The 24,555-nt window shown below is 36.4% G+C and overlaps 1 protein-coding gene across 12 annotated transcripts in view; it reads right to left on the bottom strand.

Annotated features, from left to right (window-relative positions):
• The window catches only part of Rapgef6 (Rap guanine nucleotide exchange factor 6), a 449,393-nt gene that overhangs the window by 385,088 nt on the left and 39,750 nt on the right, over window positions 1-24,555 (bottom strand). For 9 of the 12 annotated variants that reach the window (XR_015630532.1, XR_015630530.1, XR_015630531.1 and 6 more), the window contains 2 exon segments: window positions 21,710-21,779; window positions 15,348-15,491 (listed from right to left, as the gene is read on the bottom strand). Coding sequence is in view for 7 of the 12 variants with exons in the window: in XM_087571700.1 (XP_087427826.1) it covers window positions 15,348-15,491; window positions 21,710-21,779 (214 nt within the window). In the remaining 5 variants the exon portion in view is untranslated. 12 annotated transcript variants of the gene reach the window in all.

The raw sequence follows: 24,555 nt of genomic DNA, 5'->3' as shown, positions 1-24,555 counted from the left end.
TGTGCAAACAATCACAAGTGTGATAATCTTTCTCATTTCTGGGTCCTTGGACACATCCACATGAGTTAGTTTCATCCCTAGGGAAGCACAAACTGCCCCAGAAGAAACAGTATACCTGGCTGTCTTCCACCAACATTAAAGTTCATGTATACTGAATATTAAAAACAATTGAAAATATGACTACTGTGCTAGTAATATTTATGTAGAAAGTTAGTTTCGTACTTTTAACCCAGTAATTTAATTTCTACATATTAATCCTAAGGAAATAACCAGTCATTTATTAATTTATACATAAAAGCTGTTAGTTAACAGAAGAAAAACTAGAAAAGGCAAACATATAGCACAGTATGAATGTTAAAGTATTTTGGAGAAATTTTAATTGACAAAAAATTTAAAAGGCAGGACATATAAGCAGTTAGCATCATCCAATATAAAGGTTTGTGTTAATAAACATTCCTTTGAAAGTCACTTTCCCAGCACTACCTCTGGCTCTGAGGACCTTGCCTTACTTTCCTTAATATTCTTCTATGCATTTAATTTCTGTAAGAATCATATATTTCACAAAAACCTTTGACCATTTTTAAACTGACATTTCTCCCACTGAATACCAAGTGCACTTATTTGTGGACTCACAGCCCTGAGGTTTGTTATAAGAATCTACGTTACTTTCTAGAGTGAATCAGATTATACTAGGAGATATGGATAGTAGTGAATGGGTCAGAGAGGGGAGAAAGAGGGGTGCGGTAGAGAGGGAGGGAGGGAGGAAGAATATCCTTGAAAAAATTTAATATAGAAAGCACCAGGAAAATCACAACACTTGTAAAACAATGGAGAAAGTAAAAAAATGTAAAAGTTTTTAATAACCAATGACTAATGACCAATGAATAATACTGAGGGGCTTGAGATCCAGTTAAGCCCACACTGGTACACCACAAAGAGACTACCTAGTAAAAGAAACTTAATTTCACAACTAAAGTACCCAAGCGCCAACTAATTTTTAAACTTCTAAAACAATGTCCAGATCTATAATTGACTCAGTCACATTTCTATAAAAATGACTTAGCATTAATAATGTCTGGTATTTCAGAGATTCATTTCCGGTCAAAGGTACATTAACTGTTTATTTTGATAAAAATTATAAGATGTTTTGTGTATATTGGTTCAGGCTTACTCTTGGAATTTAATTCAAGGTAATATCAGTATTAAAAATTGAACACACATATGAAAATGCTCACTATTAGACTTTATTTCAAACAAAACAATTGGACTGAGGTGGTGGCTCAATGGGAAAGGCATCTGCTATGCAAGCATGAGGTACTGAGCTTTGGCTCTCAGATGTTGTACTGTGCATCTTTTAACTCCAGTACCCTACACGTAGATGGAAGGGAGAGACACGTTTCAGTAGCTTGATGCAGGCCAGCTATCCTGGTATACACAGAGGTGAACAAGAGAATGTGTCTGAGAGGACTGGCAGTGGAAACTGTCTTCTGAGCCACAGATATGCTGTGACACATGTGTGCCTACACACAGACATTTAAATATATAGATAAAATAACAAAGCAACTAATCTTATGTAAAAAATAAAATAAAGCTCAGGACTGAACTTGTGACTTGCACAGGCCGTGCATGTTCCTTACCAATGAACTACATTCACAAACTCAGCAAGTTGGTAATTCAGTTTTCTCAGTGAGCAGAACTGTATGGGCACCTGTATCAGGCATATGTAATGTACTACAGACCAACAAAGGGAAGTACAATCCATGAAGAAACATCAGGGGTTTCTCCAGAGAGAATGGAGTTTAGGAGCAAACCAGACTCTGTCAGAAGATACAGCATAACAATACTATGAACAAAAAGAACAAGAAGCAAGTTAAGATTAGAGGTAGAGGGTGCTGGAGAGGTGGCTCAGTGGTTAAGAGCACTGATTGCTCTTCCAGAGGTCCTGAGTTCAATTCCCAGCAACCACATGGTGGCTCACAACCATCTGTAATGAGGTCTGGTGTGTCTGAAGACAGCTACAGTGTACTCGTATACATTAAATAAAAAAAAGGAAAAGATTAGAGGTAGACTCAAAAGCCTAGCATTAATACTAGGGGAAAAGGTCAGTAATAGCCTCCCAGAAAAAGAGCAGACTGAAAGAAAGGAAGGACAGAGTTGTGCCGGAACGCTGTAAAGGTAGACAGCTGTCACATAAGAAAGGGACTTCAAACTGTAAGACATTTAGGTTAAACAACTAACTAGCCTTGCTTACTAAAAGAAAGGAGGGTTTTTTTTGTTTTTGTTTGTTTGTTTGTTTGTTTTTTGGTAAGACAAAGTCTCACTCTATAGATCAGGATGAACTGGAGCTTGTGGTGGTTCCTTCTGGCTCTGCCTCATGAATGCTGGGATTAAAAGGATGCACAGCCAAGGCTTATTTCTGTGCTTTCAACTACAAGGGCAAATGTGGTCTGAAAACGTTGAATTGATAATTCTAGCAATAGACAATCCACAAGTTTTAAATAGTACATCTTTCTGAGTAGCATTATTTAGATCCTATTGTCTTGTTCTTTTTAACACTCATCTCTGTTTGGAAACTAAGATTGTGTACTATCTACCAAGAGCTCAAGTTCAAAGTGTTCTAAAAACTGTGTGTGTGTGTGTGTGTGTGTGTGTGTGTGTGTGTGTGTGTGTGTGTGTGTGAGAGTATTTTGCCTGGATGTTGTGAGCCTCCATGTGGGTGCTGGGAACTGAACCTGGCCCTCTAGAAGAGCAGCTGGTACTCTTAGTCACTGAGCAATTTCTCTAACCCCTTAAGTTTGTGTCCTGGGTACAGCTGGTTGACTTTAGGTTATTAGGCTTGGTGCCAAGCATCTTTACCTGATGATTCATGTCACCAGGCTCAAGTTCAAGAAAGTCCTACTCTGAGGTTGCCAATATCTTTAGAAATGAATCTTTTACCTGTGAAATAGGGAAAGGCAAAGAACATTTTGTACTGTTTTGCTGGCACATATCAAACTAAAAAAAGGCACAGTGATATTCAGGTTAAGATGAGCAAGGCAATAAACTCGAAGAAGACAGACAAGCATCCAAATGCCGGCATGTGGTACACAGAAGCAACAGGCCCAATCAATACCTCTGCGAAGGAGCTTCTGAAACGAGAGACACCAAGCTATTCACTGCAAGTAAGAGATGGCTATGTACATTTAGGATTCAGTTTGGACCAAAAAAATACAAAAATGACTGGTAAGGGGGGGTCTGAAATAAAGAAGTTGCTGCCATATTCTACTTAGCAGGAGCAGTGTGCTTATGCTGCGCACTAACTAAGCTACCCTGAGCTTACACTTTCATTCTCATTCAGTAGCTTACTTAACTTTAGTTAACATATTTATGAAAGTGATTGCAGTTGCTGAGTGTTTTACAGAATACCAGACACTGGGCAAAGTCCTTTAATAAACCTACAAGTTACCAACCTAAACATACCAATACCCCCGGAACTATAATACTACCACAGAACCCACAAATCAAAAACACTCAGACCAAAATAAAGCCCACACAACCTGACTAAAGACACACCAAGCTAAGTAAACTTACCTAAGACAGGTGCTGTTATTATGACAGTCTGATCACTCTGAGGAAACAATGAGGTGCTCGTTATTAAGGCAAGAGCAATGGAAGGTGGAGAGTGCGAACAGACATTGACAGATGCTCTGAAAGCACAGGTGCACGCTCCGTCTTTCCAAAAGGAAAATGACACAGAATTGACTCTTGGGGATGAATAGGTTTTGGGTAAAACAACAAATAATAAAGGGAGATTTAAAACAAAATGAAGAATATAAGTGATTTATATAAAAACATGGCCTGTTTAAGGACCAACAATGTGGCATGGTAAAAAAAGATAGAGGCTACATAGGAAAACAAAGTACAAAGCTGGAAATGTGAGGACCTGTGCTAGGCAATCTGGCAGCTGCCGTTTATCTATTTAATTACTTAAATGGAGTTCAAACTAAATAAAGTTAAAACTCTAAGACACCGTGTTACATTAGCCACATTTTAAGCGCTTAGGGAACCATATGTGGGTGGCTGTTCCCATCTGGGCAGCACCAACATAAGGCACCTGCACCATCATAGCAAGTTCCACTGCACAGGCTGGTCTGGACTCTGGAAGTCCTCATGTGCTGGATCACTGCCACTTCTCCGATAGACTGTGGTAAAACACCACCAAAACTGATCAATCAATCAATCATAAAACAAAATTAAAACAAGGATATTGTTAGAGCTCCATCTAAAATTTAAAAAAGCAAAATGAATGGACCAGTTGGTGGTAGGGGGTAGGAGAATATGAAGAACAAGTTTACCAAAAAGAAAACCAGTTTTGAACAAATTTTAAAATCAAATACAAAAATGACTAAGTACATTTGTTTTGATAAAGAGATTATATAATACTTTTCATCTTAAGAAATACCTCCAATTTAGATGAAAACAGTTTGTGCAGTGGGCTTGGGTGATGCTGTAACAGTCCTGTGAGGAAAATTAAGGCAGGGGTAGTGGCACATGGACAGGCAAGAGGCTCATGAGTTCAAAAATGACCCAAGTTATATATTGCAAGACCTCTCACAACAAAATATTAATGAGCACTGAGAAATGACTCAGAGAGACGGAAACACACATTTTAAATAGCTGATGGGGAAAAAAAATCTACAGGTACTAAGAATTAGGCACCATGTGTGTACTTATATCCCAAGTACCCTGACAGAAGCCCAGGGAACAGGCAGGTAAGGAGTCAGGACCACCGCTTTAGTGGCAAAGCAACCAAAGTACAAAGTGAGTAAAAGGAGGAAGACCTGCAGGCAGCCTGCTCATCCACTGACGCTGGACTCTCTCTACATGGCGTAACATTTTGTTTTACAAACATTTTTGTGCTATTTCTAAATACTAAATACATCTTCTTCAAAGGTTCATGATCTGAGAAGATTTTACAATGTCCAAAATGGCTATAAAGTATGAAAAGGTTTTAATTATTCCTACAGCAAAAAAATTACTTAAAATCTTAAAATCACAATGTACATAGGTGTTAGAGTTTCTGAAGAAGGCTAATAAAATCTGACTCCATCAAGTGCTGCGGAAAGGAGGTGGAACAAGTTACTTTTTCTCTTAGACCAAGGGAAAGACTACAACAAAGAATGGAGAGACTGTGCAGGCACCCTAGAGAACATGTTCTTGGTTTTATTTTGTTTTAAATAATGCTGTTAAATGTAGCATTTAATATATGATCTAGTCACCTCTCCTGGGTATGGACTTGAGGAAGCTGAAAATAACTGTCTCAAAACAGATGTATACAAATGTCCCTAACTGTGCCACACGGAAACAATTAAATACTTAACCAACAGGTAGAACATGAAACAAGCTACGCCACACTGAAACAATGGAGTATTATTCAGCAAAAAAGTAGAGATAATGAGATACATAATATGGATATATCTTTAATCACTGAAACAAATATAAGATGATAGGCAAAAAGAATAATGTGACATATTAAGCCATATAACATTTCAGAGAATAAAACTAATTAACACTAAGAGAAAGCACAGTGGCTGCCTAAGGACAGGGATTTAGTGAAGGATGGCTTACAAAAAGAGACAAAGCATTTGGGAGTGATAAAAATGTTTATCTTGATCATGCTGACTGCTATATAAAGGTCTATATATAATATTAAGCTTCAAGTATGAGTTATATACTGTTTATAGCCAATAAAGTTAAAAAGACATAAACTGTTACAAAGACCGAGGTTTTAAAGATATTACTACTAGAATGAGGCCTGCAGGCACAGGCCATACTTTAGAGCTGTCTGGAAAGCCGAGACTGCAAGTTTCAACCCTGAGTTGGTACAGAGTGAGTTCGACCCTGTCTCAAAAGTAAGATGGAAGCTGGGTATGTAGCTCCGTCAAGAAATGATAGAGGTGCCGAGGTCAAGCCCCAGCACTACATTCTTTTTACATTATTTTCACATTGACATTATGCCTGCCATTGGGAGGAATGAATACGATCACAGTACAGTTTATGCATACATTAAAACATCACAATAAAACTATGTTGTAGTTAACAGTAAATATTCTAATATTCCATCTTCTCAGTCATGCTTTTAGTGGGTGAACCAATGCACAAACATGCAAAGTGCTAAGGATTACATTCAGGGACTCAGTGCATGCTAGGCAAGCACTTTACCATTGAGCTATATTCCCAGCTCTTCTGCAGTTATTCTAATTATTCAGTAAGAAAAAACTTAAAATCTAACCAAGATCTTTAATTCTCACAAAATTATGATGTACAGGTTATGCAGTAAATAGTAAGTGTGACAAAGAAAACAACAATGGCAAAATATTCTGTACATTTTCAAGAACTGCACACTTTTAGCACTCTAGCAAGAAAAATTTGAAGGTTGTAAACTGAAGAAAAGAGACTATCAAAGATTCAGATGGATAGACCTCTGAGTTCAAGACCAGCCCAGTATATACATAACAAAGTGCCAGAGAAGCCAGAGTTACACCGTAAACAAAAACTCACAAATAAAAGTATTTCTCATTTTGCTCTATGAATTGCTGACAATAAGACAAAGAAAATAAAGAACTTTATAGTGGTTATAACACCAATTCTCTCTAAATGCTTTCACAGAAACTAGAACCTCATTTTTCTTTTTAAAAAACTTGCAGTCTTATAAATTTATTCAAATGAGTTTTTTGAAAGAAGCATCCAAACTTTACAATTACATTTTGCTAACTTTTTGTACAGGTACATATTTTAAGTTGAACAAATTTCCCTTCTGTTCATTCTCCCCAGAACCCCCTTTCTTACCTTTCTCCCTTTCATGTCTTTGTCCCCCTAGGCAATTTTACTTCTATTTTAATCATATATTATATACATCCATACACACATGCATATATCAATATATCCACACATAATTTTATGTATACATATATAAAATCTAACAATCACAAGAGAAAAGACATTTGTCTGTGACTGGCCTAATTCACTTAATATGACTCTCCAGTTTCACCAATTTTCCTGCTAACAGTATAACTTCATTCTCATGTGTGCATGCGTATGGGCATGTGAATACATGTGTATGTGGTAATGTCATGTGTATGTTGTAGTTAGAAGATATTGTTCTTGGTTGCTGTCCGTCTTTTTTGACAACCTTTAACCAGCCCAGAACTTGTTAAGTAGGGTAGATTGGCTGGCCAGGGAGCCTTGGAGACTAGGATCTGCCTGTCTCACTGTTGGGGCTACACGTTTGGGACTTCCATTACTAGCCATTTAAAATGTGGGTTCTAAGAATGGAACTCAGGCTGTCATGATTGCAAGGCAAGCACTGTATCGTGGAGCCATCTGCCCAGCTCTCATTCTACTATACACACGCACCACACTTCCCTTACCCATTTCTCTGCTGTTAAACACTAAGCGGTTTCACACCTATTTTTACCAGTGCTGCAATAAGCACTAGTGTGCAAGCATCTCGTTTTCGGATGTGCTGACTTGGAGTTCTTCAGGTCAACACCCAGGAGAATACAGCTGGCTCAAACAGTAGACCTACTTTGAGTTTTGAGAAACTGTCGTATCAATTCCTTTAAAAGTTGAACTAGTTCACATTCTTAGGAAGACTGTCAATATAGCATTTTCTAAATTGCCTGAAATATATCCTTTCTATGAAAAAAATATTAATTCAAGATACCACACACACAAGTATTCTGGTAAAAATCCTTTTCTAACTAATCTAGTCTCACTGACAAATAATCAGGTTTGCCCCAGTTGATCAATTAAGTTCCCTCATAATTTACCAAATTCCAGACAGCACCTAGTGGGAAAACTACCTAACTCAAGCAGCTTATGTACACACACACACACACACACACACACACACACACACACACACACACACACACACACGTGCAAAAATGCCACTTAAAGAGTTATCACCCAACAAAATCCTAAGTGGTAACTGCTTGGTTTAATTTAGTCAGGAAACCAAACTGTCTAAAGTGAGACGACTTTCTTCAGCACACAGGAAAACTAAAAGCAAATGACTCACGTATGTAAACCATAGATAGACCTCAAGAGGAAATATAGACTATGCCTTTTGACATGACACCAAAAACAAACAAAAATCTGGAGAAAGAACATATTAAAGTTGAAACTAAAATGTACAAGCAACAAACATACATGTAGGTGCCCCACACGTACACACATAGACATAAAAGTACTCTTTAACCCATCATACAAAGAGCCAAACGGTATAAACATCCTTTTATTTGGCAATGCTACATCTTATAATTTTTCTAGTGTGATTAATATACTGAGATACACATCCACAATGATATTTCATAGAAAATCATTTTTAAAAAACCTAGAAATAAGTTTAATAACCAAGTATTAGAAGCTCAATGAAGAAATGATGACATATTGTTACAATGAGTATTAAATGTGTTAGGCATGGTGGTTATGTGTTTATAGTTCTAGCTACTAGGGAGGCTGAGCTGGGGACATCTCTTGAGCCCAGGAGCTTGGGACAAACCTAGGCAACATGGTGAGAAGTTATCTAAAAAAAACAAATCAATGTTATAAAAAAGTTTAAAATTTTATTTTTTTAAGATATACTCTTACTTTATATATATTTATACATTTGGCCAGCATGGATGTCTGTGAACCATGTATATGCCTGTGTACCTCCTGTGTGCTTGGTGCCCAGGGAGGCCAGAAATGGGTATCAGAACTCCTGGAGCTGGAATTATAGATGGTCGGGAGGCTGGGAATCTAAGTCTGCTCCTCTGCAAGAACAAACAGTGCTCATAAGCACTCACCTGCCTCTCCAGCCCCTAAACTTCCAGTTTAAAATGTTAGAACACAAGGAGATCCAGCACAAGAAGGTCTATAGGAGTCTAAATAGGGCTGACTAGAAAATATCTTTATCATGGCATTTTAGAGTTAAATTGTCCAAAGAATAAGAAACAGAATTCTACAAATTGCAACAAAACAGTGCCATATCACACTGAAAGGTATCTTATTAGGACTATGCAGGCTTCTCGGGAGAATTCTTAGCAGCTGAAGTACTGTTAGAGATTAGTTGCCAATTGAGAATGTTAGTCTGAAAGAAACTAAGGAAAAGTCCAAGACAGGCAAAAGTCATTATAAGACAAGCCTCAGAAAAAATACTTAGGGAACCCTCCAGTAGTGAAAGACAGGCAGCACCACTAGGGAAAACATACAGTGTAAAACTCAGAAGAGACAAAATTAAAAGGAGAAAACAATCACCATTCAGTAAAACATACAGATCAATACTAGGAAGAGAAAAGGACAGAGGACAACCAAAATGATGACAGGCTGAACATATTCTGATGCAGATCACCATGCAAACAGAACCGAAAGCAGGCAGATACACAGATATTTGTACCTGAAAATAGACTATGAAGAACTTAAAAATTAACACAACTGTAAGGAACTAAATAGAGACTTAGCACTTAATATAATAATAATATAATAAATAGAGCACCTAATTTCAAAAGAAAAAAAACCCCTTAAAACAAATGAAAATAGCAATATAACTAGGATACAACAAAAATAGTACCAAGAGTTTCCTTCCAATCATTACATACAGCATAGAACAGAATAGCAAATAATGTAATATGCACCTCAATGACATTATAAGTAAAACCGAACCAAAAACAAAATTAATGAAAACAGAGAGAAACAGTAAAGACTGGATGTAATGTAAGAGGTTAATGAAATAAAGAAGTGGGGAGGGGGCTGAGAACACGCATCTGAGTACGCAGGTGGAGGGCAGTTACAGAACAACCTTGTGTTGTTGGTCCTTGCCTTCCACCGTGTTTGAGGCAGGCAGATGCTCTGCTGTTTGTAGCTATGTTCTCCAAGCTAGATGGTTAGTGAGTTTCTGGTGATTTTCCAGTCTCTAGCGCCCATCTTACTGCACAAGTTCTACAATTAAGAGAGACAGACCACTGCACACGGGTTTACAAGGGGCTTCTAGGGAATTAAATCAAGGTCCTCACGTTTGTTGGTTTGCTTTTTTTCTTCAAATATAAAATCAACAAAATTTTTCTAAAGTAGAGGGGAATAGAAAATTTAAACAAACTACACACACACACACACACACACACACACACACACACAGAGAGAGAGAGAGAGAGAGAGAGAGAGAGAGAGAGAGAGAGAGAGAGAGAGAAAGAAACTGTCTTAAACCTTCAGTGAACAGGGGCAACGGAGGTAGCTCAGTGGAAATAACTTTAGTTCAATATTGAAAATTCATTTGTAAAACCAGGTCTGGTGGTGCACAACTTTAATTCCAGGACCATAATTTCTGTGACTTTGAGACCAGCCTGATATATAGTAATACTTACAGCAGCAAGTACTCATATTCCCAGCACTGGGAAGGTGGAGACGGGACAATCTCTAGGTTTCACTGCTCAGCCAGGCTTGCCTACTTGGTGAGTTTCAAATCAGTAAGAGATCCTGTCTCCAAAAAAGACAGTTAACAGTGCCTGAGGAATAGCATCTGAGTTTGTCCTCTGGTCTCCACATGGGTACCTTCAAACACATGCATGCATGCACGCACATACACATATGCATGTCTACACCACACACACACACACACACACACACACACACACACACACACACACACACACAAATAAGAAAGCAAACAAAATACATCACATCAGAACAAAGTATAAACATCCTATAGTTTTCTTTATAAATTTGGTAAAATTTACCACTGCTTCATGATAAAAGCCTGATTAAGTATCTATAGAGAGATCATAGATTAAGTTAATAGAGGCTATATAGATACAAATACACAGCATTATACTAAAAGGAGAAATGCTGAAGTGCTTCTCTTAGGTATGGTGATATTCACTTGCACTGCTCATTCAATATATAGAATTTCTGAAAATTTTAGTCATTAAAATGTAATAATAAAAGTATTACAAAAAGGAAGGCAAGCTACCCCTGCTTACAGATATGATTCTCTACATAGAAAAGCCTTTAAAAAACTAATGATGGTTCAGAAGTAAATGTGATAGACCTACTTAAAAAAAAGAAAAGCCTAAAACCCCAGCAAAAAATTATTAGAACTGAAAAGTAAAATTTGGTAAATTTGCAAAATTAAAAAGGTTCATCGTGCAGATGGTGTAGAGAGGTCACTTGGTAAAGTGCTTGCCCTGCAAACATCAGAGCCCGAGTTTAGTCCCTAGCACTCATACTAAAAAAATAAAAATACCAGAAATGGTGTGGATGCTTATAACATAGTGATGGGGAAGCAAAAATAGGTCCTGGCCAGACAGTGAGAAGAGATTCTAAAGACAAAATAAAACAAATGCTAGGTGGACGGATGGTACCAAGGGACTGAAACCTGAGCTGGCTCTTTGGCCTTTCTGTATGCACCTGCACACACATTTACGAAAATCGGTAGTTAAAAGTTCAGTACACACAGGTCTCACTGAGTAGCCCTGCTGGCAGGCCCAAAACTTGCTACATGGATAAGGTTGGCCTTCAACTCACAGAAATCTGTCTGCCTCTGTCTTCTGAGTAGTAGAATTAAGGCTGTGTGCCACAGTGTCAGGACTCAGTACTGTTTTTAAATATACTTCAACCTCAACCATTAAAAAAGAAATATAAAAACTTCACAAAAACAAGCCTAGGACTGAATTTAACAAAGGAAGCCACAGACCTCTCAAATGAATTTTCTCTATGTTCATATACTAAGAATTAATGTTGCTAATGTTTAGGGGCTAGAGTGGTGGTTCAGTGGTTTGAGAGTGTGTACTGTTCTTATAGAGACCGACAGTTTAGTCCTCAGAACTCACATGGGTAGCTCACAACTTCTTCTAACTCTAGCTCCAGGACATCCAACACCACCTTCCAGCTTCTATGGGCACAGACCCATGTACAATAGTGTTAATTTCCACACATCCAAAGCCACTTGCAGGTTCAATGCAACCCCTTTCAACAGTATACCCTTAACAAGACAAGGGAGACCTTCCTCCCCCAAATTCTTATGGAAGCACAAACATCAAATAGATGAAAAGAATACAGAACAAAACTATAGGCACCACAGCATCACCTTCAACACAGCACTAAGCAAGAGTAAGCAGAAACGCTGGTACCAGCACAAGTACAGAACAGAAAAGAGAACGACTCCCTGAAAAAACAATCCACACAACTACATACCAAGAAATGGCAGCCCTTTAATGAACAATGCCAGGAAAATAGATATGCATATGTATCTCTTACCTTGCACAAGAGATCAAAGACCTGAATTTCCAAAACTACTAAAAAAAATTTCAAAAACACTTAAGATACACTTCAATGCTGAATATAGGTAGTATTTGAATATAAGCTTAAAGACACCAACAATAGGAACAGAAATGACAAATACAAGCTTCTATACATAAAGAAAACCAAAAAGTAAAGAGAATATAAAAAATTCCACCTATTCACTTGACATAAAATTACCATCTATAAGATTTAAGAAACTCAGAAACAATATGAAAAGCTCCACATAATCCCATAGAGGGAAAAATGGATGAATGATTGGAACACTTCTCAAAAGGCAGCAGTACAATAATCAATGAATATAATCTTAAGACGTTTAGTATAATTATTCAATAAATCAAAATTGTAATAAGATATCATCGTAGCCACCTAGGAAGTCAACTGTAAAATACAGACAAACCAAAACCACAAACTGCTGACAAGGATGTATGTGGAAAAGACACTCTCACCCTCTACAGATGAGCTGTAGTAGAAGAACCATTATGAGAGACTGTACAAAAACACCTCAAAAAGCTGAGAATTGTTGAGAGTAGTGATGCTTCTGCCTCTCCCCCTCATGTGTGTGTATGTGTGTGTGCTTATGTGTGATGTGTGGTGTGTGTGTCACAAATTCATAACCAGCTCTGGGAACATAGTAACAGCATGTCTAAAACAAAAGAAAATGAAATATGCTAAAAACAGATCTGTATGAGTGAGCAACTCCATTCCTTGGTATATACGAGTTGATACATGAACCATGTTTACTAGGGCACCCACTAATGAGTGGATAAAGACAATGTAGTATATATTCAAAATGCAGTTATTATCCAGCCATAAAGAGGAATCCTGTCAACTGAAACAAGATGGGTGGAATTAAATTACCTTAAGTGGACAATCAGACACAGAAAGATAAACAATGCATTCTCTCATGGAGAAGCCAAGAAAAAGCCAATTTGGGGCAGCAGTGACAGTTCCGTAGGCAGAGAACACATAGTGCCAAGTTAGATTCCCCACCACTATAAGTGTTATAATGGTACAGGTACATACATACATACATACATATAAACAGAAACTTGGATATCAGTGTTTCATTGGCTAGCCAATCTAACCAAAATGGTGAATTCTAGGTTTACTGAAAGACTTTCTTCTCAAAAGTTAAGGTATAGAGAAACAAGGGAAATACTTAAATTTGGATTCTAACTTCTATAGGGCACATCACAGATGAATGTACCCTCACATACTCATGCAGAAACGTGAATATAAATATGTCAATCTGAACATAAAAAGTGACTAACAAGAGGTTAGAAGGGTTATTGATGGTGATATATAAAACGATGGATTTGATCAATATATACTGTATGCAAGTGATGATAGGACATGGAATACCATTAATATAATCTATAAAAAGTACATATGAACAGATACTGAGATCCAAATTAATTAATTATGGCAAATTGTTATAATGGAACACTATGTACTCATTCAAAATGTAAAGAAAATTCAACGGTATTCAAAGATGTTAAACTATATACATGATTTTAAAGATCACACATACGTTTAGAAAATTTAAAATAGACATTGTATACAATAAGGTAAAAAAACGACAATTTAATTAGTAACAGCAAAATCATGTGTGTGTGTATGTGTAAATATATATACACATATATATGTGTATACACATACACACACAGATATATACTTTGGACGGACAAGAGTATTTAAAACAGGGTTTCCTCTGTGAACGCCTGGCAGTCCTCAAATTCACAGAGATCCGCCTGCCTTGGTCTCCAAGTGCTCTACCGCCCAGCAATAAACTGTATATTTAAAAAGAAGCTGTTTCTTTGTATGACTCCAGTATTGGTTGCAAATTTTGTAACCAGTATGTTTATTTTTAGAAACATAACATATAATTAATGAAATTAGGCAACTGTGATAGAATCATTAAAGCTGCCTTGAGTCCTATTCTTATTCTAGTAAACCTGACTATTTTCCTCTACCCTGCCATACACAAAATGAGAGCATTTCTTTCCTGAAAACCAAAGCAACAGACTTGTCAGTTTTTCTGCAACCAACTCTCCCACCACTCTAACACCAACTCTGCCATCACTATAACACCAACTCTCCCACCACTCTAACACCAACTCTCCCACCACTCTAACACCAACTCTGCCATCACTCTAACACCGACTCTGCCACCACTCTAACACCGACTCTGCCACCACTCTAACACCAACTCTGCCATCACTCTAACACTGACTCTGCCACCACTCTAACACCAACTCTCCCATCACTCTAACACTGACTCTGCCATCACTCTAACACTGACTCTGCCATCACTCTAACACCGTCATTTAAACACAGACCAGAGGAGGAAAGCTGTAGGGCAACTCAAGAGTTCTGAGACTCTGCAGTGCTGACTCCTTGGAAGACACAATTATGGAATTTCCCCTTAAAAATGCCCATGGGCCTATTCTTCAAATTATTATTTCTCAATTTAACCATTTCTCAGTCTAAAAAGATGTTATCTGCAACAACAGAGTTTAAAAAAAGACTTCTAAGGCAACGGCTTCCTTTCTCTGACTTTAACAAAGCTCGATGTTTCATTTGCTTCTTTCAACGTTACTTTAACACATATTTTTACACTAGTGCCTGCTTCTATGTGTGACCGACTAACAGTCTTGTAGGCCAAGAAGAACTGCCATGGTTTTCTTTCTTTTGTCATGTCTTCCATCATATTATGTCTTCCCATTAGTTGATTGCCTGAGTTCTCAGATTCAATCTACATCCTATTCAGTAACTATAAAGGCAAGAACATTCATAAATGTATACAAGAAGCTACAACAAATACTTTGGTTAATTATTTTATGTAAGACTAAAGCTAAAGCAAAATTCCCACAGATAAGATTTCTAGTCAATCCAACAGTCAAGTGTAAGTGTTTCTAAAAACTATTTTTACCATAACTTCTACATGTAAAGACCAAAAAACATGTAAATTAAAGATAATTTACATGAAAATTAAGGATCCATAAAAAAGTCTAAAATATACTCACCGAAAGGTAGTTATTAACATCCACCCCATCGATTATGGTTTGGCGTTCTCCCTTATAGTTAATTTTCCGAAACCTTCGTCGAGACTGTCTGGCAGGAATTTCTCTTTGTAATATACTATCTTCATTGTCTTTGGAATTTTCTACCTGAAATACATGTTCACAGTCCTGATTAAATATCCAGTTTTTCCACCTTACTGAGAGTCTATGAAGTCTTAAAAGGCTCATAAGGAAGCTTCATTTATTCCTGCCAAGAAAGTGCCTGAAGAAACAGTCTGTACAAGGCAATGTTCTGAGTTGAAAAAGATTAAAGACAATGTTTTTATAAAGAACTAGAGACCACAGCTTCCTTCCAGGAAACTGTCTGTCTTGAGCACATAAACATGTATCCGTCTAAGTAAAGTCTCTTACCAGAAACGAAGGCTGTTAGCTACACCTACACATTCAGTACTTATACCCGGATGTCAGTCTAATTACACTCTGCCTCATTATGCACTTTACTTACCAAACAATCATGGCTATCATTTTAGTGAACTACTGAAAAGTAAAACAAAACTACTCTATTTTTTTTTTTGGTAGAAATTCTTTGGTGTCTACCTTAATGCATAAGAACGGCAACTTTTAAAAACAACAGAGAAGCTATTATAGAGACTACTTAAAATAGGCATACATATAAATATTTCACTCTGCAACACTATCTCCAGTTACTATCTCTGGGTAAAAAACAAAATGAAAGCCCCAAAGACTAGTATCTTTCCTTACTAAAGGTGAGCTGCTGGCAGGCCTATCTATTTACAAAACCTGTAGTGTTGACATAAAACTGCTATCCAATCACAGTATATCACTACTACAAAACTAACAATATTTTTAAAAGACTTATTTTTCACTTATATGCACATATGTGTATCATGTCTGTATGAGTCAATTCTACACATGTGCTGGTACCTAAGGAGGCCAGAAGAGGGCACTGGATTCCCTGAAGCTGTGAGTAGCTTTGTGTGGGTGCTAGGAACCAAACATGAGTCCTCTCTAAGAACATTCTCTTCAGCTCTCCAAACTTCAATCTTTGCATAAACATATACTGGTAAGTTCTAAATTATACTTCATAACTAAGCTAATATTCAAGACAGTCTGTTGCTCTCTACAACTACTTTTCCTACTAATGTCACATCTCTCTGCTATCACAAAATATGCTTTAGGCACTGAATTAAGCAATTCAGTCAATGGTCAATTCCCAGCTCTAATGCTCCTCTTCCAAAGATCAGATCCATTTCTCAGGAGGTCATACTGTGTACACGCCCCGCTCCTAATGCCCTTTCTTTCAATAGCATCATCACCATCCCTTATTTGAGTTTTAATCACTTCAGTTTTGCAACACATCAATAGTGATCCTGCTGCTTTAGACAAGTTCTCCAACTCACACTGTAGTAAGATAAGCTACCAAGATAAATCATCCTGTCAGGGCTCTTAATGTGACCACGGACAACCAATGTTTATTGTACTTATTGAAATTTTAAAAATTCATTTTATGTATATAGGTTTTTCCCTGTATGTATGTCTGTGCACTACACATATATCTGGTGTATGTAGAGTCCAGAAGGCGGCACTGGACCCCCTGGAATTGGAGTTACACACCATAACCATGTAGGTGCTGGAAACTGAACTCAGCTTCTCCAAAAAGCATCCCTAATGTTACCCAGCATCATCTCCTTATCCTTGATAAATGTAAACTCTTACACCCGATATTCAAAGCCATGTATGTCTCTGTCTCCCTTAAACTTTTTTTCTTTGTCCCAAGACAGATTCTTGTTCTGTATCTGTGCCTGACCTTGAACTTAAAATATTCCTGGAATAGTCACACAATTAGGCTTATTTATGGGAAATAATTATATATGTACTTGCAGTGTATTTATTTTATTTATTTCACATGATTCTCTGATGTAAATGAAGCCTCATTGTTATATGTGTATTCCTTACATTTTTTTCTCTGAAATGAGTACTCTTTTTGTTTAGATTTACTTGTTTATCTTATTCTTTGGGTATGGGAGTTTGTCTGCATGCATGTATGTGTAACATGTGTGGGCCTGGTGGCTGTCCCCGTGGAAACCAGAAACAAGCATCAGAACCGACTGTGATGCTAATGAACCTGGGTCCTGTGTGGGAGTCCAAGTGTTCTTAACTGTGACCACTCCAGTCCTGCAATGTGCATTCTTTGTTCTTTGGTTTAAAAAGTTTCCTTGGTACTCAGGATTACTGTAGTTTTGTTCTATAAATCATCTAACAAATTTCCTGTTTTTTATTGATATAGTTCAGTAGCTTTCTGTATAGTCATGAAATTGTTTAACAGTCACCGTTTTCTAGTTCTAGCTCAATATTACCACCCTAAAGAAATTCAGTCTCTCTGTCTTGCCCTTCCTTTCTATAAAAGGCAACTACTAATCTCCACTGTTCCTATCAGTTTAATTTCTCTTTTGTAATATAAGACTTATTTGTAACACACACACACACACACACACACACACACACACGTACACGTACACGTACACGTATACAGATAGAGAGTAAAACACCAGATAGACAGACACACACACACACACACAGAGATGGAGTATCTTTATATCACCCTTCCTGGCATCAAACTCGCTATGGAGTAGACCTGCCTAACCTTGTACTCACAGAGCTCTGTCTGCCTCCAGAGTGCTAGGATTAAAAGCATGTGCCACCACCTGGAGTCCTATTGTACACAGTTTATATAAATGAAGTAATATAATTGATGGCTTTGTGTGTCTAGCTTCTTTACATTATTTTGCATTCAACACAGTATTTTTTTCCATCAATTAACTTATTTATTCACTCTACATCCCAATCACCGCCCCCTCACCCCCTCTGGTTTCCTTTAATTAACAGAGTATTTTCAAGGTTTATCCATTTATGACAGAATAGACAGCTCACTCTATATAAGGCAGAGTACTATTCCATATTATGGACACTGGATAAAGTTTACTCAGGTTATAGATATTTGAGCTATTTCTATTTCTGTGAAATTATGGATAATGTACACATCTGTATACAAGATGTTAAATATTTTGGAGTGAAATTAATGGGAAATAATGTTAACCAACACCTAACCATTTTTCTAAATTGGCAGCAGTACCTCACACTCTCAGCAGAGACAGAGGCTCCAATTTTATTAGATGCTTTCCAATGCTAATGATTGCCTACCAATAAAACCCTTTGTCATTATTTTTAATTATGGATGAAGTCTTCAAGTTACAACATAGGTGCCTGTCATGTAGTTCTTCACTTTTAGGAAAAACTGGTCTAACCACAAGAATGTATTGGGACATAGGCTGTTAAGTAGCTGTCCTTGTCTTCCTACCTGGAAGAAACTACATTTAAAAATTAAAAATAAAAAAAAAATGTACAGAATCTTTTAAGTATCGTCTCAACACAAAAATCCCTAATGGGGAAAAGAAATCTTTCTAATGTAATAAAACGCATTCCAGATAATAGATTCATAACCTCTTAAAAACAAGATTAATTTTGTTTTCTCGGCTTACGAGAGAGGGTCTCACTGTGGCCCACATTGTCCCTGAAAGTTCAGCATTTCTCCTGCCTCAGTTTCTGAAGTACTGGGACTACAGGCATTTGCCACCATGGCAACAAATTGATCTTTACTTTGAAAGATATCAACTAAGTTAATATATTCAATGAATAAGGTGTCTGGCCACAGGTAGTTCCAATCATCCCTGAAGTTACTAGAGATCAAATATTTGGATGAATTCTCAATATTTTAAAATTCTAAAATTTTGGATTATTTTCTACTATAATTAACAAAGCATTCTAAACATAGATGAATCAGCAAAAACAGTTCTAAAATTTAAAAATTATATTTATATTTGAACACATTTTAATTGACATTCTATACACACCAGTTTTTCCTGAACTATCTAAAAAGTATCTTAGAGGGACATTGTCTATTTCTTATGAAATTTATCAACATGCATTTTCTCATGCCTAGAACTTTATCCCATATTAGCATAACACAGTTATCAAAATCAAGACTTCGACAGTATCTTACCTGCATGCCATATTGTTAACATGATTTCTTATTCTCCACTGCCCGAGAGTCAACAAGCACTATGTTCATTAGATGTTACATTTGTCTTTTAGAGCAGTTCCAGGACTGTTCTAGTTCCTGTCACTGAGATCTCAGCAATACGTAGAACATTCTCTAATTTGTTTGGTAATTCGTGAGTCTGGTTTAAGTATGAATGCTGAGCAAGAATTCATCCCAGAAATGACCTTTCTTCTTTCAGTGTTGTCACAACAGGAATAATATCCCATTAGTTTGTGTACATGTGATGGCAGTAGCAGTAGCTACTACTCTGGTGGAAATCTGCCATATTTTAACACCAGAAATTTAGTAATGTTCCCTTCATAAATTATTGCTAGGAACATACTCTGTGGTGTCCTAAGTACTTGGTTCCCTAACTGACCATTAGCCTCCCTAGTTTTGCCAATTTTAAGCCGAGTGTTTCCTCACTCTTTGTTAGTTGGCATCCTACCACCATGGAGTGCTAGTTCGTCTTCCCTCGTCACTCATTACATCGTCAAGAGTTAACTACTGTATGACATATGAAGGTGTTATCACCACCGTAAATGTTTATTTGGATTCCCAAATGCCCCTAGGTTTGGCCAATGGGAGTGTTTTTGATCTGGGTCCTGGGTTACTTTAAATTCTCTTAAATGTTTCCTTTACATTGTCAGGTAATGAAAATATCTTGTTTCTTAAGAGGGAAAAAGATGATAAAGAGGTACAATTCATTGTTAAATTTTTTTAAAGGTACATTTAATACATGTGTACATTAAAATTCTAGACAGTAATTTCTTCATTAAAAAAATATATATTTGTATGTTGGTATTCTGGCTAGTAATACATGTCTCCTCACCCTAGTCCTCTTTCTTCTCCTTCTCTTCCTCTTCTTTTTTTCCTTTTGAGACAATGTCATAAGTAACCCATACTGCCTGTGACTCATTATCAGGTTTTGAACTCATGCTCATCCTGCCACCACCTGGTCAAGTGCTTGAATTAAAGCATGAATTATGAGGTCTAGCTTGTAATTAGTTGTACATTAAATTTATTAGTTTAAAAATTAATAATTCTTAAACAATTTTTATTAACATCTTCTTACATTATTTAGTATATATGCACACACTCTACACCAAGGGTGGATGGAGGTCAAGGAACAATTTCTAGAAACAGGCTGTCAGACTTGATGGCAAGCATCTTTACCTAGGGAACCATCCCACCAGTCTAATACTTAAACAATCTGATGGGTAAATTAATAGATACATGATAATGTAAACTAATAAATTCTGACTCAGTAAATAAAAAGGACATGGTAAAATGCCAGAATAAACTCTGGGCTTTAAACAGAAATGGAGAAATGAACATAAATGTAAATTCATACACAACAGGTTGGCATGCATTGTACTGGGATCTCAAGGAACTAAGCACAACCAGCAACCAGAGCTTAGCTTGGTTCTTTCTGAAACATCATCATCACAAACTCCCTTTCCAACAAAGCTTAAGAGTTCCACGTTTCAAGCAGCAAATAGAAGATGAGACTGTAGCATAAAACGCTTTCCTGACTTCCTGACCCACAAACACGCTGTACAGCCTGTATGTGCACTAAGTACTAAAGCACAGTGGAATACCCTGCAGGTCTAGCACCTACAGTTCTAGGGCACCTCTGTCAACAGTGCACACATGTGGCTCACTTACACATATGTAGGCAAACCAATCATTCATAAATAAACATAAAAATAAATCTTTTAAAAAGCTAAACTTTCTAAAGGTCTAACAACTATCTAGGCCTCTTATGGAAAAATAAAAAAAATTCATTAAACACAAGTCTAAATAAAATATCTCAAATTATTAAAGAGTATAAGTATTAGAATCAAACTATTTCTTACTTGAGTCTATTTCTTATGTGCCTTTATTTTCTCTAGCTCTTTCCCTCAGATCATCTGAAGTTTACTGACTACATCAATGGCAAAGGAGAAAACACTAGAAAACTTATGCTCCTTTAAAGAGATCCACCCTCCTTGACACACAGACAGACATTTTGTGGTAGAACAGGTAAAGAAAGTTACCAATTTGGGGACATGTTATCTCCATTATCATGTTAGACATTATTTCAACCATCAAAGTGTTAGAGATAAAAATAGCTAAAGGTGTTACATGGTTCTGATTTAAATATCGCCATAGGTCATGGAAAGGAAACTTTCCTGGGTATTGAAAGCCTACCATATTTAGAGTTAAAACTGAAGCACATCAAAAAAGCAATTCAGCATCTTACCACAATCATTTCTGAAGGTTCTAATACAAGACAATCACATCCTCTTTTTCCTCCAAACTGCTTACCAAAACTATAAAAACAGAAAAACAATTTCTTTAGCAGAAGTTATAACACATGTCAATATGGGAAAAATAAAAACTCCAAGACATTAACTGATCCTATTAGTGAGCTTTCTAACAAAACCAAAATAAACGAGTTCCTCTTAATTACTCAAATATGATAAATCTCATCTCAATTCTGTGTACATTTTCCAAAATTTCTTTACTTAGTCCCCATAACTGTTTATGAAAGATATTTACCTAATCTTAAATTATAAACACTTAAATGACTAAATTAAAAAAACATTCAAGATGTTATAATTGTTTTATAAAAGTAAATTAATACATTAGAAAACAGATATAGAAACAAAAAACATTTTAGTAAATGAAGAAATGCAGAGATAGACAATAAAATGATGTTTTTTAAAAAGGGAATTGCCAGATTAGCTATTTCTAGGAAAAACAAATAAAGAAAACCTTAAGCAAGTCTATGCTAAGAGAAGTACTCCATCTGCTTCATCTGAGAAAAAGATTTCTTCTTTTTTTTTTTTTTAAGATTTATATATTTATATGAGCACACTGTAGCTGTCCTCAGACACACCAGAATAAAGCGTCAAATCCCATGTGGTTGCTGGGAACTGAACTCAGAACCTCTGGAAGAGTAGTCAATGCTCTTAACTTCTGAGCCATCTTTCCAGCCCAAGAAAAAGATTTCTAAACAAATCAAAACTAGAAAGAAACAACGAAAAACTGGGCCTTAGAAAGGTAAATTTAAAAAAAAGTGCAAACAGAAAAAAAGGTTGTCAAACGGCTGAGACACAAAGATGAACCAAGCCTATGGGTGTGTATACGTAAACTTGAGAACGCTCTAAGACACTAGCACCAGGACATAACAAGAGGTAATGGACCTGAGGGTTGTTACACTGCTTCAGACAGTAATAGAAATTGTTCTACTGCACAGTCTATCTATCTAAAACAGATTTGATTATTCTGAGCCTTATCTTTTCAAGTTCAAATGGATTGAGGGATAGAGAAAATAAAGGCGCAAACGAAATATACCCAAGTAAGAAATGATTTGTTTCTAATATTGTGTCCTTTAATAATTTGAGATACTATTTCATTTAGGTTTATATTTAGTGAATTATTTTTTTTTATTTTTTCCATAATAGGCCTTGATACGTGTTAGAATTTTAGATAATTTGGCTTTTTAAAAGATTTATATTTATGTATGATTTTTTTTCTTGCATGTGTATAAGTGAACACCATGTGTGCAGTTGTCAGTGGTTAAAAGCACTTATTCCTCTTGCAGAAAACTTGTATTTGATCACAGTATGCACATGGTGGTTCACGGCCTTCCATAATTCCAGTACTAGGGGATTTGACATCCTCTTGTGGTTTCCAGTAGCACCAAGCACATATATATTTACGTGTAGACAAAATACTCATACGTATGAAACAAAAAATATATATCAAAGTAAAATTCTGCCTCTCCATTAAGTAAACAGGAAGGGGAAAGACACTAATGTTAAAAAAAAAAGCTATTCAGAATAAATTCTAAGTCATTTATAAGGAAAATTATATAACTTTACCAATGAACTGAAACCAGGGCTTAAATAAGGCAACAAATAGCATATACTTTTACAAGAAGGCTCAAAATTATAATTACACAATTTTATAACATATAAGATTTGTTATTAACAATTTGCATAAAAATCCTTAACAAAATTCAATAAAACTGAATAGCAGGGCATTGTGGCACACATCTTTAATCCCAGTAATCAAGAGGGCAGAGGCACGTGGATCTAGTTCAAGGTCAGTCAGAGTTATACAGTACAACTCCCCTACCCAAATGTAAGAAAATTGCCTTTTGAACATAAAAAAAAAGATCACTTTATTTCTATGCTGAAGATTTATGAATATTTTTTCTAAAATTGAGCCTTATATTACCTAATACATAAAACCTAAAGAAGTTTCATGCAACACAGAATAGGCTACTGTCCTTCCCACATTTAACCTTGACAACACTACCCACTAAGCAGTTAACTGAATTGAAAGATAGCAATTCAATTTTTAGGAAGAAAACTGCTTCAAATTTTTCAAATTTGTAAAGCTGGAGCACCAAGAGGAGATGAAGAGGTAAAGATGGATAAAAGAAGGAAGGGAGGGAGGACAGACACACATTATGCACTTTGGAGATCTCTGGAAAGGTCCTTAAGTCTGTACTGTACTGTGATTCACAGCATATACAGTGAGTACGTGGAAAAAAAAAAAGAGCCAACGGAACAAGCACTTAACATATGGACACAAACTACTGTCCACAGAAATGCATCTTGTTAATAATGACATCACAATTCTGAAGAAGTGCTAGATTTAATCTCACAAATTTAAAAGATAAGGCTCAAAATAATCAAATCTGTTATAGATAGCTAGACTATATAGTAAAACAATTCTTATTATTATCTTAAACAATTGGAATCCATTTATATAAGATGTACAGCATATGATATCGAATCAATAAGATAGCCATTTCTCCAAATTGTACAGATTCGGTACAGTTATAAAATAATTTAAAAATCCCAGAAAGTTGGTTTTAAAGTCTGACATAACAATCCAAAAATTTACACAGAAATTTTAAGAAGCTACTACTGTACTGAAACGAAGGTGGGAAACAAATTAACAAACTGCGGGACACAGTGGTAATCCAATGATGAAGGACGGGACCAACTCAGGCCAAACAACTTAAGAGACTAGACTAGACAGGCCTACATATACACACTCCAACTGTTTTGTAACAAAAGTAAAATCATA

The sequence above is a fragment of the Rattus norvegicus genome, chromosome 10 (assembly GCF_021556685.1).
Source record: "Rattus norvegicus strain SHRSP/BbbUtx chromosome 10, alternate assembly SHRSP_T2T, whole genome shotgun sequence".
Taxonomy (NCBI): domain Eukaryota; kingdom Metazoa; phylum Chordata; class Mammalia; order Rodentia; family Muridae; genus Rattus; species Rattus norvegicus.
Note: the sequence above shows the minus strand (reverse complement) of the source record. Positions and strands in the feature narration are given on the sequence as shown.